Here is a 16,370-nt window from a genome sequence, read left to right on the forward strand (position 1 = left end):
TGAGATCGAAACTAAGACCGCATTGCTCGAGACTTGGGCATTAGTTGACTCTCGTGTCCTGCGTGGCGTCGCCGACCGTCCGTTGTTCGGCCGAACTAACTCATGGCTTAGCCTGCTTTCAGCCGATATGCTTAAATCTCGGCCGAGGATTGGTTCATGGCGGCATGGGCTTGAGGCATTCCAAATAGTTCTGGGAGGAAGGGCACCGCCAGCTGAATCCTTTACTGCCGGTGTTATTCTTGCTGTGCGAAATGTCTTGGCTCGGCCGGGTCAGTCTGAGCATTATGGCAATCCATCGAAGCCTTGGGGAATGTGGTGCTGGCCATCAAGGCGGCAAAAAACTATAAACGGGCATCAGGCCTCGGATAATCAGCAGGGTATAGCTTCCCCGCGGATAGCTTTGTGATCAATCCTTTGGGCTTGTCAACATCTCGGGCCCGGGCTGGGGTCTGGGTTTTGCGTTGCCAGAACGGATGCCTCCGTCGACAGACCTAGATCTAAATGCCAAGGCGGCATTGATCCGGCAGGAAGACACGACTTGCCGCAGGCAATCCGTTGGAAATCCGCTAGCAATCTGTAGGCGATCCTTCCCCTTGTGCAACCAACCAGACCGACTGGCAACAAACTGACAACCATCTGTCTCTGCAAACATTTCATTCTTGGTCAAAGCAACCAACTTGCTGTCGACTCAGCCCTTGGAGATCGGCGTCCTCCGTTCCGGAATTTCCTGTGCTCCTAGATCCCTAAAGCTTTGATGGCATTGCGGTCGTGAGATTTCGCCGTATTGATCGTACAGTACATATATACATTGCGCAGATAATTATGGCCTTGCCGGCTCCCGGGCGACATGAAACTGGACGAGGTCGAGAGGGGTCAACGAAATTGTGCGCGTTACCGGAATTGGCTGGGCCCCTATCCATGTTCAACTGACCCTCGGACAACCGCCAACTGCCGGCGCGGGAGCATCCACCAAAACCCGCCAACGATAAGTTTGGGTGTGGCGTTGGTTCGCAGCCTGGGGGGCATTCTCAAACATCACGCCAAACCTCTCGGTATCTTGCCCATTTTTGGAAGCCTAAGCCCAAATTAGTAGGAATCCTCTGGCGTTGGGGCGTGAGAGGGTGACTACTAACCCATGGATTGAAAGCCCTCGTCACCGCCCTTGATGGCATCGATAAACATCTTCTTCATGCCTTGCTCAGAGAGTACGCGGATGCAGCGGTCGAGGAGCCGTATCATGATTGCGTCTCGCCTGCTCGCCATATTAGGTTTCTCGTCTAGAAACAAGTCAGCTTACGCGTATTCTGTTGGATCCAACCTTCGACGCGCATGACCAACCTGTGATACAGACACATGTGACGCCGCCGGTGTCGTCCGAAATCGTGCTAGCCCAGGGCAGATCCTCAGCCACGGGGCTCCCCGTGTTTTTTGCGTATGTCAGGGCCGTGGCAACAATGGCGCCGCCTTCAAGGCCAATGACAATATCCCGAATGTTCATCGTGCCGGCCAGCTTTGCGTATTGGTCGTACCAGCCTACGTTGGTCTTTTTCCTCGATTCCTTTTCGACAATTTCCAACACGGCGTCGAACTCGCTGAATTCGCAGGGTCTGAAAACCAGCCCCGGCGGCATGTAACCGGTTGCCGGCCAGTCTTCGAGCCTAAGAAACCAGTCGCAGACTTCTTGGCCAGAGCCGGGCACCGATGATTGAACATCCGAGATGGGCCAGTCGCGCCGCTGAAACCAACCGACAGGAACCTCTGCCGGTAGACCGTAAAATAGTCGCGGGAACGTACTACCGAGCTGTAGACGGCAGACCCCCCTTGTTTTCGCAAGTTGGCGTAACGCGTGATTGTGCAGGCTGAGGCCAACGCCCCGTAGTCGGTGAGATGGCCGAACCAAGATTGCCGCCATGGAAGCTATTAGCCGCTCACCGCCGCTGTCGGCGTACGTGGTGTAAGTCGCACAGAAGCCAAGCACCTCCGAGGTCCCGGGCTCCCGCACAATATAGTGCATGGCGTAGCCGTCGCGGCGGAGCAGCGACTGAAACGGGAACCGGCCCAGCTGAAAGCTTTCGGGGAAGCATTGCTGCCATAGCTCATGGACAGCGGGCACATCGCGATGCGCATCCCACACTTGGACGGCCCATGACTTGGGCGCGAAGACGACTGGTTGGACAACGGGCGCTGCTGCTGCTGCTGCTGCTGCTGCTACCGCTGCTGCTACCAAGGGAATTTGGCCCCCACCAAAAAGAACATTGGCAGCCGCTTCTAGTTCGGCGGGGGAGTAGTTCGGAATATGGATGATGGCAGGGAAAGAGCTCTCGAGCGGCCCCAAATCCTCAAGATTGCAGCATGCCACAATGATTTGTGGCCGGTGCTCCGAGACAGCACGCGCAATCTCGGCCAGAGCCACCTGTGAGCGTTGCCCGTGGCGAGGAGGGCCCGAGATGACGAATATCACGGTCGTCGCTAACCTGATGTGCACGACGTGGGTACCGCTGATACCGTTCCGTGGCAAATATGGCACATGGCGGACCCACGGATGGTGTTTAGCCAACGCCTTCCCTAGGGGCTCAAAGGGGTCGGAGGTCGGAGCACTGTTGGCGGGTGAAATCTGGGGTGGAACCCCTGGAGTCAGGAGAAGAAGAATGTCGCCGTCGTTGAGGACCTTGGAGAGCGGCAAATAAGACTGCGAATCCTGTACGACGACAGGCCTTTGTGGTTTTCTAAGATCCCCGGCAGGCAGTTTCGGCCTCGGTTCATTGCTGGAGAGCTCCAAGGGACTCATCACGAACCGCGGTGTTTCTGGCACTGCAGCGTTTGGTTAGTGCACGTGCTTCATCTTCAATTCCTGATCTCACTCACTCGTGCACTCACTCTTTTAGCCCAACTCGCAACAATTCTGCATTGCTAGACCAGTCAAACTTCTCTTTGGAGTAGCCGTAGCTTTGCAATCATGGGCCGTGAAATATCAAACGTGCCGGCCGCTAGTGTCTCGGGCAGGTTCCAGGCTTCTAGAACTCGAGCTCAGCGGCACAGCTTATAGCCTCGCAGGGCCAGGGCAGCTGAAGAGGCGCAGATACGTGGAAGTAGCGATGAAGTCCCCAGACATTAGCAGATAAGTTTTGCCCGGGATCTGCACGCCGGCCGGTTCCAATGGCACCCAACAGCGGCGGGCAGGCAGGTCTAGACGAGATGATGCTTGTCAATGGAAGGATTGTCCGCGTTCCTGTCGTGGTTCCTGGGCAGCCTGAGGGATCAAGGGGCCAATGGGAGGCGCAGTGAAATTGGATGGCCGGCAAAGCCGCAGGAGCAGTGGCAGAAATGTCAGGGCAGGGTGAAGCTTTGGTGGTGTTGCAGGCCGTTTAAAACAAAGTAGCACTCCAATACCCGTTAAGCGTTGTGGGCCGGGCCGGTTGAGAAGTTGCGAGTTTGGAGGGGAGAAATGTCTTTTTTTTGTGTTTCTGTCCACAACGGCGGCAAGACATAAACGCCGATCACGAAGACTAGGTTAGGTTACGGATGACGGGGCACGGGCACTGAAGTAGAATTAGAGAGGGAGTAATGGCGCCTCTTTGAATGAATGCAGCAGCTCAACCCTGTCAGTGTGTGTTCCGTCAGCGACGACTCCGAAACGGCCTTCGGATTTCGAAGTGCCGCTCTGGGCCCTGGCCTCTGAGCTCTGGCCTTTGAGCTCTGGGGGTATGTCTCTGAGAGAGATGGGGGCGTGAGAGAGGGAGTGTGTGTGTGCGCGCGTGTGTGTGCCCATGTGTAAGTAAGATGGGAAGTGTGTGTGTGGTGCGTGTCTCGAGGGGACGCATATACCGTCAATACTGCACCAGCGTATGCGTCCAGTCCAGACATAGCTACCTACATACACATTGGTAACACAACCATGCCGTGGCGGGCTGCTCGATGGTGACGCTGTTGTGGGTATTTGCGCGTCTAAAGAAATGAATCAAGGTTTAGGGGCCAGTTGCTTCTGCATGACAAGTGCTCCCGAGGGCCTTGTTAATTGGCCGATAATGAGCAGGCTATGGCTGTGGTGTGCGCGTGCAGAGAAACTTGGGTTGTACAGAAGGAATGCGCAGATAGTGTGTCAGAGCGGTGCATGATACCTTCCACGGGCACTACGGGTGCATGGTATGGAGCTGGAAGGTGAGGTAAGGTAGGTCTGACAGTTATGGATGGTAAGGTAGGTAACCCGCCCGGGTGCCTAGCGTTTGCGTTCGGCGTCCTGCGCACCCCAAACATTGGCATGTCGAGCTCAAGCTCGAGTCTAGAGCCTGCGAACCCGCTCCGGCGACCGTGGGGTTGAAAGGCCGCCGGGGGACCCTGTGCTGCAGAATTGCCCAGTTGGGTAGTTCAGGGAATACGTCCTTCGGATCTGCCCCGCCCGCTCGGGAGCAGCCTCAGGCCCCTGTCGTTGTAACTTCTATCGTTGTCGCCTGGGAGGCAGGGGGGCACCTCAGTTGTGTGCCGACAGCCCAGTCCCATCCTGGACAACCAACCCGTCGTGTTAGAAAAGAAGCGCAGACGCCGCCAACTCTGACCACCAAGGGCGGGCCACTCACTGGCAGTGACACCACAACAAGGTAAGATACGGTGCGGCATACTCCGTACTTATGTACCTTAGGTCCACGCCGCCTCGCCCTCGACACACGCTAAGAACCACCAATTGCCACTTAGGGCGTTCGCTCGCTCGCCGGACATGGGGCGGGCGTAGACGGCGTGGTTACACAAAGGGTTTTTGGCCGTGGCACCGTCAACCTGAAGGAACACGCCATGGAGCATCGGTCCAACGCGCGATGGCCGCCCTGTTGAGGTGAGGTGCGGTGCTGTGCTGTGCTTTGCTGTGCTCTGCTCTGCAGCCATGCTCCTGGGGGTTGGCTTCCAATGTGCGCCAAGGACGTCTAGGGGAGTGACACATCGCCTGTCGCACAAGCATCACCAAAAGATGACTTCACTGCCCATGGCCGGGGTTGGGGTGCCGGGTGCAGAAGTGCGGTATGGCCTCGTAGTACACGAGCGGCACCACCAAGGGGGTAAGGGAGAGAAACAGACGCGGAAGAGAGCAACCGTCAGTCCTGTCAATTAGGTGCCCCTTCTTCAGATTTGGAGATAGATAGAATAGCCTGTGCGGGGAAGAGACGAAACCCAACCAGAGAGGCAGAAGCGTACACGGCTGGAGTTCCGTTTGCCCCGGACTAGTGCTCGAGCAGCATGGACAAATCTTCGTCAGATGGGTAGGGCTAAATACAAAACTTTGGTAGCTATTGCCGTATTAAATCAAGGCACGAAGCACGTAAGGTACCTACCTCCATATAATACACATACGGTGAGCCGTTGGCGAGAAGGGTTGGAGGGTAAAAGGCGGGATGAAGGGGAATACGGCTGGAATGTTGGAGGCGTGGCGTGGGGGGGAGGGTTCGGAAGAGAGAGAAGGGGGGCCAAATCGACGGCCGTGACAGCTAAGGGCGAAGTTGCCCAATCTGAGGCGGCCCTGATCGAGGCCGAAGGATGATGGTGAGGTCGCACAGTCCGAGTCGAGAAATGAAAACCCTCAAGGGCAACAACCCCGATGTGGCTGCATCAGTGAAGAGGCGCTGGGCCGCTGGACTGAGGTGCAGTGAGGTGCAGTCACCTCAATGGCAGAGAGCGGGCATGCAGCGGATCGCGAAGCCCGGGGTGGTATTCAGCAACGGCGAGCCAATCCGTAAACGGCCAGGGAAATAGACTAAATAAACGCGCGAGACCCGTGCAGATGTCATAAGGCAGGGTAGGTTGTGATAATCTCCAAGGGCGCATCATCCGGTGCAGAAGAGCAGCAGCGTAGCGTATGCAACTTAGTACTGAGCGACAAGGAACGGAGGCTGGAGTCTGTTATGGCCGCGGCTTTGTGCACTACGAGCTATGGTAGGTTGTTGCGGACGATTGATGGATGCCGTTGGATGGGAGAACAACGTCCATAGGTTCCATTTCCGACTTGGGGTTGCGGGAGAGCAGTTGCCGGGAGCAGCGCCTCTGCTGACTCCCTCAACCTTCTTGCCCGTTTGTGTAACACCACTGGTGCAAGGTCTCTCTTTCCGCTCTCGGCAAGCTGGAGCTGCATTTCACTGCTCAGGAAGGCGCACCTTGCGACGACGGGAGCTTGGGCCGTCTTATTCATTAATTCCTGGCAGTTGGCTTGCTTGCCAAGGCACATACACGGATGGGCACTCTACAATACCTACCTCGCTCCTTCCATCTGGGCTGCAATGACCCCACCTGATATCGGCAACGGGGGGCCGAGAACCTAGACTGTCCTGTGGTTTCTAGGTTAGTTAGGTAGTCTGTGCAATCTGAAGTGGGATGGGCTACGCAGGCCTCAGGACCGGACCCAGCCTCGATCGATCCTTCTGCTCCCAATCCATTACAATGCTCTTGGCGGCAAACAACTTCAAGGCTGCTTCCTAGGTGCCCAGTTTGAAACCTGAGGCACTTGGTTGCTCAGGCACCTTGACGACTGCTGTGGCAGGCCGTCAGGGTGGGTAGTGGGGTTATGCAATCGGTCGCTGTTTCGCGTGTAATTAATCCAGTGATCGGTAATTCCAGTCTGTGTAATACAGCCCGTCGCAGGTGCAACGACACGCACGCCGTGTCACTCCGCAAAGCTTCCCGTTGTACGGAGCTTCGGGCCAAAAGTCTTGACATTCGCTTGTACCTGTCTTACGTAAAGACAGTGTTTAGAAAACACCCTTATCACTAGAGCTTTAGGGACTCACTGCTGAATTCTAGCGCTCAAATCCCTAAGCACTAGCGGTCTAGTCCCTAAGACCTTGGCTTTTTAGTGAACTGCTTACACAGTGTTAATAGTAGTATTGCATTTTGGGCACTGTTCTTACGTAAGGCCGGTTCAGGAAAGTGTTGAACACTTTTGGCTCGAGACTCCGTAACGTGCAATGTGCAATGTCAACCTACCTTAAACTTGAAAATCCAGCATCCAGTGAGCGGCAATGAAGTAAAGACGGAACCCACCTGGCCAGCAGCAGGACAGCAACAACTTCCCTGTGAAGTGGTGGGCAAACATCGGAAACGAGAGCGACAAAAGTCAAGGAGAGACATCGGAGGAGAGCCAGTGAAAATGGCATCGCATGAAAATGACACTTTAAGTGATCTCTTGGGCGACCTCGAGGCGGGTATGGACAATTCAATCGAGATGCGCATCTCATCTCGTGCGGTGCAAGCAAAGCCAGGAACGAAACGCTAAAACCAAGGCAGCCTCCAAACTCCCGGCCAAGCGTCGCCAGGCAACCGTCAAGCCGACGGTTGAGAAGACGACATCGCTACTGTACGAAAGGGGCGTCCTCCCTGACGAGCTAGCCCGTCTGGTCGACCTTGTCACTCTCCGCAACTACCTCGACCAGGCGAGCCTCGCCGCCATCGTGCGCAACCTGTACCCGGCGGGCAAGGTGGGCGACGATGTCGTCTTGTGCGTCGTTGGCGCCCTTGGCCACGGCCAGCTCAAGCCCGCCCTGACCCTCCAGGCCCTGTTACTGAGATGGCTCGTCATGGCCTACCACCTGCTGCAGAATCCAGACATCCTGTCACAGGCGTACGGCGTCTTTTTCAACCTACTCAGCACTGCTGCCATTCGGTAAGGCAGTCTTCCTCCTGGCGGTGTCACGGGGTTTCGCGTCGCCTCCTTACGGAAACCCCGTCGGCATGTTTGGCTTACTGATTCTTTGCACAGGCCCCAGCTGTGCCATCTACTCGCCCTAATCACGCGACGCAAATATGTCAGACCGTTCAGGATACAGGCAATGTGAGTTTTGCGCATTCCTCGGGCAGAATATGCGTATGCGCACAGCTCTGATGGACCGCCGTGCAGACTGGCACTGTCCAGGCAGACAGGCAGCGATCCGCACCTGACAGGCCTATTGCGCGTGTTCAAGAACTACTACCCCGAGATCATCGTGGGCGAAGTTACAAAGGGGCGGGCCGCAGCCTTCAAAGTAGGTGGACTTTTCGACGTGTCTGAAGTTGCCAGCAGAGAAGCTGACCGCGAGCCAGCACCCTGATCCCCAATGGCGGGATAGAGTAAACGAAATCCAACAGCAGCAGCAGCTCGACCGCCAAGATTATGGTGGGACTAAGAACGGGTTCGCCGTCAACCATGCCCTGGGCCGGCAGATGAATGGCGCGACGGCCTCTGTGTTCCCAGCTGTGCACACCCAGCATTCCCAAGAGGTACGTCGCGTGGTCAGGAAGACTAAGGCCAGTTGCTAATTGCTCCCAGAGTTCATTGACCCTTGAAGAAATTGACAAGGCCGAGGCGTTTGTGGACAACCTGGAAAAGATTGAGTTGCCGACCCAGCTTGTCGCCGTCATGGCGGATCCTCTGCTTCAGAAGCTTTTGCTCTTGCGGCCAGATGCCGACGCCTCCGCTCGTATAAGCAACTGGGTTATGGCCTGCCTGGGCGATGTGGCGGCTGGAGACACAGATCCGGCTTTCATGCTCGACATGCTGGAGGTCGTCCACGACTATGTTATGAACACCAAGGTTCGTGGTCTCGAGTCTGAATTTCCTATCCCTTGCTGACCTAATCGCTTGCCAGACCCTGCCACCTTTGCTCCTGACCTTCTTACAGATGTTCCTGGGAACGTGGAATGGCGTAGACAAGAGAAGCGATGTGCTCGAGACTGTTAGCTATACCCCTTTGGGCGATTTTAAGAGCAAGCCCCCACCCCCTGTAATCGTCCAAACACATTTCAACTGACCCCTTGCAGAGCTCTACAAAAAACTCTTCCAGCTCCTCGAGAGCTCACTGCTGGACAGCACGGCAGCCTCTCAGGTATCGCTGCTGAAGTTCTACACCCTGCTCCTCCGACGATGGTCCATCGCAATGCGTGCGTCTCAGGATAGCGTCGACCCTGTGCTACCGGATGGCTCAGCCGGTGACCTTGTGAGCCACGTCAACAAGCTCGCCCTGACGCTGACGCAGACGGCGCCGGGGGCCGCCACGCAGCTGGCCATCCTCGACTTCTACGAATGCTTCGCGTCCGTCTTCTCGATACCGCGGCTGCTGCGGTCTGTCGACCTCTGCATCCCACCGGCGCTCGTCGTGTACCCCATGGTGTTTGGCGACTCGCTGGTGGTGCTCTCGCGGCTGTGCGGCATCCTGGCCGCGTACAAGCGCGCATGGGAGGCCATCATGGCGCCGTCGTCGCCAGCGGCGCGCCAGCTGACGCGCCGCGAGCGCGAGCAGGTCAACACGTTCAACGGCTTCCTGATGGACCTCTGCAACTGCCTCTGGCGCGGGCGCGCCTTCGCCACCTCGGACCTCAACGCCCAGGGCTGCGGCATCCCGCGCGCCCTTGAGCCCGCCCTCGACTCGTACGTGCGCGCCGTCGACTCGGAGCTGGCCCTCGGCGCCCTCTTCGGCCTGTCGTACTCGCCCGTGCTGTGTCTACAGGCCATTTCGTACGTGCGCGAGCTCGAGGAGGCCGAGATCGAGGCCTCGCCCGACGGCCTGCGGTCCCGCCACGCCGGGCCCGTCACCCAGGCCTCGCTGACCCGCCTGGCCAGCAGGGGCGGCGTGGCCCTGTCGTTTCCGGAGTACAGGTCCGGCGTGCTAAAATACCTCGAGTCGAACGGGTTCCCGGGCGTCCCGGAGCTGATGTACAACACGATGAAGAATCTCATGAAGGAGCGAAAATAAGCCGGCATGTAACGTGAGGTAGTTTAGCAGGATTACAACCTTTTTTTGTGTCTAATTTTCTTCGAGGCCAAGCATGCAGATGCAGAGCTGTACTGTTTGTTTATTGGACTGGTTATTACCTACCTACCTGTTTTATTCCAAGAGCAAACGCCATGTTAAATGCGTTGGGTATCATGTTAAAGAGAAAAATGAAAATGAAGTGAGAATGTGATGAAATCCCCATAAAATGTTGAAAATCCGGCACCCCTGATCCCTTCGTTTTTAGCCACAACTTAAAACAATTTCCGCTCTGTTACCCCCCCTTTCCTTGGTCTGCGTCTCATGTTCCCTTTCGAGAATGAACATCTGGCCACTACGACGACGGCGCCTTTGGTTCGAAACCGTAGCCACCAATGCCGCCAGTCGTGTAGCTGCGGCCCTCGGGACCGCGGCGGTTCTGGCTCCGGGGCCCACGGACCTTGAGGTCGTCGCGCAGCCAGCGCAGGACCAGCTGGCCGAGGCGGCTGTTCCCGGAGGCTAGCAGCACGTCGTCGCCGGGCTGGGGCGGCGCGGCAGCGGCCTCCTCCTCGGCGGCGCGCAGCAGCTCGTCGGCAGGGCCCCAGCCCCTGACAGTCCCCATGTGCATGTGCACGAGGTGCGTGGGCCACCCGGCCAGGTTGTCGAGAATGTGGGTAGCATAAACGACGGTGCAGCCGCGCAGCTCCGTCTCGCGGTACAAAAAGGCTAGGAACTGCGAGCGGCTCCACACGTCGAGGTCGACGGTGATCTCGTCGAGCAGCAGCACGGTCCACGGGCGGATCAGGCCCATGGCCAGCTGGACGCGGCGGCGCTCGCCGTCGCTGACGGCGTGCATGCGCCAAGCCGTGTCGATGTCGAGGACCGCCACCAGCTCGTCGCGCCGCGCCGGGTAGTAGTCGCCCCCGACGGAGCGCAGCAGCTCGTCGACGCCAATGTCGGTGCGCACGATGGCGTTGAGCACCCACTCGAGCCCCAGGTACGTGACGCCCTCGAGCCCGTCCTTGAAGGGGTCGACGCCGCCGACGCGGATAGCCCCCGCCGGCGCCAGCCGCTTGCCGGCCAGCAGCCGCAGCAGCGTCGTCTTGCCGGCGCCGTTGGCCCCGATCAGCAGCGTGCGCGATCGCGGCGGCAGGTCCAGCGTGATGTCCGACACGCCCGTCGACCGGTCGGGGAACTGGTACGTCAGCCCAAATGTCTGCACCGACGGACCCCCGGGCGGTACTGGAACGACCATGGTGTTTTGCGTGGTGATTGACTACGTAGGTACGTTGGTGACAAGAGCAGACAGAGTTCTATCCCTTTGCGAGAAATGAAAGCCAGAAGAGAAAGAAGAGAAAAGAAGAATGGCAAATGTAGAAACTCAAGTGAAGTTACTCTACAGTGTCAAGTCCTGTCCCGTCTCGGTAAGAATGATGAATGTCTTACGGAGTGAGCTGAACAATGCACAACAGGAGATTGGCAAAAGATAGAAAATAATGGCGTCAACACCGAATTGACGCTCGGCGAGGAGGAGAGGGGTGGTGGGATGATGACTCTTCCGCATCAAGCCGTTACTTACATACTCAACGTGCGGCTTGTCGTTCTTGCACAGTGCCATTATGGAGCCAGGAGAGCGCGCCTTCTGGATAGAGACAAGTCAGGTTTGTTCCTTAGACGAGCTCCTTCCTTTATTGAACTGGCACAACGGATGATTCCTGATCCCCACTTCGTATTACTTTAAGTTCAATCCGACGGGACTTGAGCTCCCCAAAGCCGAATTATCGGATGGCTGTCGTTCAACTCACAACGGGTCAACTCCAAGCACTCCACAATCGATCTTAAAGACAATCACGAGGCACAATATCAGACAGTAAAACGGGATACAATGCCAATGAATTACCAACACCACCAGCGTCATTAAATCCCAACACCCAAGAAGGTACAGTACGAAGAAGTCCCGTCAACTTCGACAGGTAAAACCCAAACAACGAAACGCCCCTCCATGCAAGAGTGCTACCCCTCTCAAGAACCCCCAAAGAATTTCCCAGACCAAATATCCCCATCCATACCGTATACCGTGAATGAACCGAAAATAAACGGCGACATGCAAACAAACGTACTCCATCCAGGCCATCGCCATTTTTTACTTCCTCCTCCCTGGGTTCGCAGACATCGAAACATTCGCTCTTCATAGAATCGCCACCAGTCGGGCTTCAAATACCCAGAGATGAAACCAAACACCACACAGACCAATATTATATCCCAGGTCAAACTCGTCCATATATAACACCTCCCCCAGCCGACGGTCAGTCAGCCGGACAGAGAGTTAGATATAATTAGCCCTCGCAGACCCACTCAGCAAACACGCACCACCGCGCCGTGCGGTCCGCTAGCACTAGGCCCCGCCAGACGCCGCGTTCTGAGCACTTGATGATGGTTTCCCAGGTGCCGCCGTCGCCGCCGGCTTCGTCGTCGCCATCGCCCGCGCGACCAGCCGCAACAGAAGCACCTGCACCCACGCCGACGCCAATGCCGCGGCGCTCCTCCTTGCGCATGAGGCGGAGGATCTTGCCTCCCGGGGTCTGGATGGCGAGCTTGGCCGGTTTCTTGGCTGGGCCGCTGCCTGAGCTTGCGGTGCTAGGATTGGACCCGGCCGCGCTCGAGCTGGTCATGCTCATGGCGCTTGTCAGGCGCACAAACGGTATTGGGCTCGTAGCTCCCCCGTTGGACGACGGAGCCATGACGGCACCACTTATGGCCGCGCCACCGAGCGAGCTAGGATGCTGGCGGATGGCAAAGACGAACGTGTTGTTGAGCGCGAGGCGCTGACACTGGGGCTGGACGACGTAGATGTCGTGGCGCTGGGCGTGCGGCGTCGGATGGCGCGTGACAAACTCATATGGCGGATTCTCGCCCGTGTGGATAATGGGCAGCGCAAAGGCCAGCGGGTGTGGGATGTCCTTGATGCTGTGCATTAGCCCGCGCTTTCCGGCATACACCTTCAGCGTGCCCGTGCCCTCGTCGCCTGGAAGCAATGCCTTGACAGTGTAGCGCTTGACGCTGCCAAACCACTCGGCTTGCGCGAGGGCGCGCTTCTTCACCACATCGCCCGACTCGAAAAGGTCGCCGTCAGAGTCTCGCGAGTATGCCCGCACCTCTACCTCGGCGGCCACTTCAATGTCGGCGGGGACGTTGAACTTGACATGGACCATCTCGAGGTCCTCGATTCGTGTCAGCGACGTGTTGTAGTCGACAATCTCGAGACCGGATTTGAAATACGGCGGACAGGTGCAGGGCAGGTTGAGGAGGATCTCGTGGGCCACTGGCGGGCAGACGTGCTGTTGCGAATGGTGTTCGGGGATGTGCGTCCAGCAGATCTCAGTAGGCCGGACGAGGAACCACCACGGGTCCGCCGTCGAACTGCTGAAACCAGAGTATAACCCCCGCCGCGGGTTGGACGGAGAAGCAAGACAACAGTCCATAATCCGCCATTCGTTATCGACGAGCACGGCATTCCACCAGTGGTTTGACCGCGGCACGACGATGGCATCCGGTATCTCGCCCGGCGCCTTCAGATAGCCTCGGACCACCTCGCAGGGAAGCCCAACTGCCGCACACATCTCCAGCACAACCACAGCATACTCCTCGGCGCATCCGCGTTTGGATTGGATGACGCGCCGTGTATCGATTTCGCCTTCAAAGTCCTCTTCCCAGCATATCTTCTCCGCAACCCAGGTGAAGATGGCCCGCAGGCGTTGGATGTCGCTCCGATACGGGCGGCAGACGTAATTCGTCGCAAGCGTCACCGTTGTTGTCCCTGGGGGGAGGCCGCCGATAAAGCGCGAGTTCTTGTCTACCTGGCTGAGGTTGATGGCGAGATAGTTGATTGGCTCTTGCACCGGCATTCCGTCGGCTCCCTCGTCCCCGTCGATGCTGTTGTACAGCTCGTCGACAGGATCCAGCGCAGGGTAATCCAGCATCTGACACCGCTCCCTTCTCTCGACGCGCTCGTTGCGGCTGAGAGAGTTGGACCGGTTAACGTCTCGCCGGACCTGGACCCAGTCGACGCCGTTACCAAGGCCCATCTCCCGGGCGGCATCTCTCTGCCCTGTCCCCGAGCTGAGGTCAAGCGACGAGCCGTTGATTGCAGCCGCCATGCGAGTTACCGAGGAACCCTGCACAGAAGCAGTTCCCGTCGTGGCTATGCTACCTCTCGTGCTTGCGACGCCAGTCTTTGCCGACTCGAGGATGCGTTTTATGAAGTTTTGCTTTTTCGGCTTGGGCTGCACAAGACCTCCGATGCCGCCTATTATGTCGTCGTGAAAGCCCATTGTTGATTTGGGCCGTGCATCCCCCGAAGCATGGCTACTGTGGTACGTGACCCCCGTAAAAGGCGTCTCTGGGCGGTCCTGATCCGGATCCCGCATTCCGAGCGCGCTCTGAGCTCGGCTTTGGTTTCTCCTGGCCAAGCTGCCTGCGCTGGTAGCACTGATTCCTCCAGCCGATACGCCGCTCATCAGACTTCGGTTCGTGCTCTGGGTCGCTCCAGAGGTTGTGCTTTGAAGTCCCAAAGATACACTCGTCGAGTTGGTTTTTGTGGTGAAGGTCCTATTGAGAACCTGGCGGCCGACCTCGTAAGCAGACTTTTTATGCCGTAATTTTTGTTCCGGTGGTGCGCGCACCTCCATCGAAGACTTTGGCCGCTCGAACACGTTGTTTTTCGGTGGTGGAGGAGGTGCATCTTCTGTCTCAGCCAAGCCGGAATTGTGTTGATGCATTGTCCTGAGTCTCGACTCCATCCGCTCGACGTAGTTGCTCAGCTGGGGAAGTTTGGGCTCTTCTTGGAACGAGCTGTGGTATGACGGGTCCTGAGAGGATCCGCCACTTCCGCTGTACGTTTCATAGCCCTCATCGACTTGCTGCGCGATTCCCGTAGCGGTCTGTGGCCTACGAGGGTCTCGCTTCCGTTTTGGCTGATCACGCAGCATGTCAAAAGACTCTGGCGACCAAGGGTCAAAAATGGGCTCTGGCGACTCTGTCTCGCGCGGGACACCCAGTGCATCCAACTGCTCCATGACGTGGTCCATAGCCTCTCTCAATGGAGAAGGTGTCATTTCCTCTATTCTAGGCGACGGCGGACACGGTGAAGGCACGCGCGGCGTATGATAGCCTACAGACCTATGGTCATAAGACGCGTTAGAGTTATTTCTCGCCATGTTGCCGGACCGCCGATGGTCGAACGACGCGTTGGAGTGGTGTCTTGAAGCACTTTCTGCCAGGCGAGAGCCATAGGATGCGTTGGAGTTATGCCTCGCCATGTTATCTACGGGTTGGTAGCCGTAGGAGGCATTGGAGTGTTGCCTTGCTAGGTCTACATGGTAGTCATACGAGGCATTAGAGTTGTGCCTCGGTGGGTTACGGTGGAACTGCTGATCTTGAGACGCGTTGGACCCGTATCTCGACAACGACACCGTGTGACGATGTGGTGGTGGCGGTGGAGGGGGTGGGGAGCCGCCCCCCTCCAGGCTTTGCCGATCCGGTGGCGGCTGGGCGGAGGGAGGTCGGTATGGCCGGTATGAAGGCGTCGGAGACGGCACTCGGGACTCATAGCTGGGGGCAGGCCTGAATGATGGTGCGGGAGAGGGTGCGCGGGATATGTGCTGAGGAGGCACATATGATGGCGCAGGGGATGCAGCTCGGGAGATGTGGCTATGGCCGCTGTGGCCAGGAAAATATGAAGGCGTAAAGGATGGCGCGGGGGATGGCGCTCTTGAGCCATAGTTATAGTTGAGAGGCGGCACGGGAGAGGGGTCGCGGTCCCGGGGCGCTGGAGCGGGGACCTTGCTCAGCGAGGTATCCGACGTCTCGCGCAAGCGAATGGGCTCCTTCTGGAAGGTTTCTGGGATTTTGGCCGTGGTGTAGTGCGGCGCCTTTGAATAAGCCTCGAAGGGCTTGCGGAAAGTCTTTGACTTCCGGGGCGTGTCTTTGGGGCTGGGCGTGCTACTGCCGGGCAGGGGACTGGTCGATCTGCTCGTGGGCCGGAAAGAGTCTGGCAGAACCTCGACGAAGTTTGAGGGAAACAATCCGATGGCCCTCCTGTCTCGCCACAGTCTCCCCATCCACCACGACCCATCGCCCGCATTGAGACACTCGATCAGGTCGCCCTCGATGAAGCCGAGATCTCGTTTGGACTACAATTGGAGATGAAAATTAGCAAACAACTGTGCGAACGGACAGGCATCTCGGGCGGCCACGGCCATGCGCAGGCGCATCTCGGACGAAGACGGACGCAGACATTGACGCAGACTCGGCAAGAATGACGACGACAATGGAAACAACGTACCTCTCCACCCCACGAATAAACTGCCCTGACCCAGCAGGGAAACCGCGTCGGCAGCGGCGGTGCAGCCAAAACCATTGTGTGGTTTTTTTGCGATAGAGTTCGCCTCTGTCGCGCGGCGAGGCCTGCGTTGACTGCGGATGCTGCTCTGCTGGTTGTGCTCCCTCTTAAATGCTGCTTTCGGTGCTTGGGTCGGGTCGAGTCCAAGCTTGCACGATGGCACCAGGGTTGGCCAAGGGCAGCACAAGGGTTGCCAGGGGCAACGGGCTGCCCGCCCCACCTGCCCATTCAAGGCGGGCGAGGGGTCCCTGGCACACCATCCGAACCCGTCA

At 57.7% G+C, this 16,370-nt stretch overlaps 4 protein-coding genes across 4 annotated transcripts; 1 reads left to right on the forward strand and 3 right to left on the reverse strand.

Moving 5' to 3' along the window:
- Positions 1-1,028: 1,028 nt before the first annotated feature.
- On the reverse strand, positions 1,029-2,788 carry B0T26DRAFT_639157 (uncharacterized protein; the record flags this gene model as incomplete). The annotated part of the gene is made up of 3 exons (XM_060437108.1): positions 1,029-1,075; positions 1,134-1,277; positions 1,339-2,788. 3 exons carry the CDS (start codon positions 2,786-2,788, stop codon positions 1,029-1,031), a joined length of 1,641 nt encoding a protein of 546 aa, XP_060300059.1.
- A 4,335-nt stretch (positions 2,789-7,123) lies between these two features.
- On the forward strand, positions 7,124-9,881 carry B0T26DRAFT_764877 (Mis6-domain-containing protein; the record flags this gene model as incomplete). The annotated part of the gene is made up of 8 exons (XM_060446453.1): positions 7,124-7,178; positions 7,261-7,636; positions 7,733-7,804; positions 7,871-7,994; positions 8,053-8,229; positions 8,279-8,542; positions 8,598-8,732; positions 8,772-9,881. 8 exons carry the CDS (start codon positions 7,124-7,126, stop codon positions 9,699-9,701), a joined length of 2,133 nt encoding a protein of 710 aa, XP_060300060.1. The 3' UTR covers positions 9,702-9,881.
- Positions 9,882-10,053: 172 nt separating this feature from the next.
- Positions 10,054-10,953, reverse strand: B0T26DRAFT_636703 (P-loop containing nucleoside triphosphate hydrolase protein; the record flags this gene model as incomplete). The annotated part of the gene is made up of 1 exon (XM_060436855.1): positions 10,054-10,953. One exon carries the CDS (start codon positions 10,951-10,953, stop codon positions 10,054-10,056), a length of 900 nt encoding a protein of 299 aa, XP_060300061.1.
- A 1,081-nt stretch (positions 10,954-12,034) lies between these two features.
- B0T26DRAFT_639069 (uncharacterized protein) lies at positions 12,035-16,116 on the reverse strand (the record flags this gene model as incomplete). The annotated part of the gene is made up of 3 exons (XM_060437103.1): positions 12,035-15,104; positions 15,162-15,889; positions 16,042-16,116. The coding sequence occupies 3 exons, from the start codon at positions 16,114-16,116 to the stop codon at positions 12,035-12,037; spliced, it is 3,873 nt and encodes a 1,290-aa protein (XP_060300062.1).
- Positions 16,117-16,370: the final 254 nt, after the last annotated feature.

The sequence above is a fragment of the Lasiosphaeria miniovina genome (genome assembly GCF_030549165.1).
Source record: "Lasiosphaeria miniovina strain SMH2392-1A chromosome Unknown B0T26scaffold_2, whole genome shotgun sequence".
Taxonomy (NCBI): Eukaryota; Fungi; Ascomycota; class Sordariomycetes; order Sordariales; family Lasiosphaeriaceae; genus Lasiosphaeria; species Lasiosphaeria miniovina.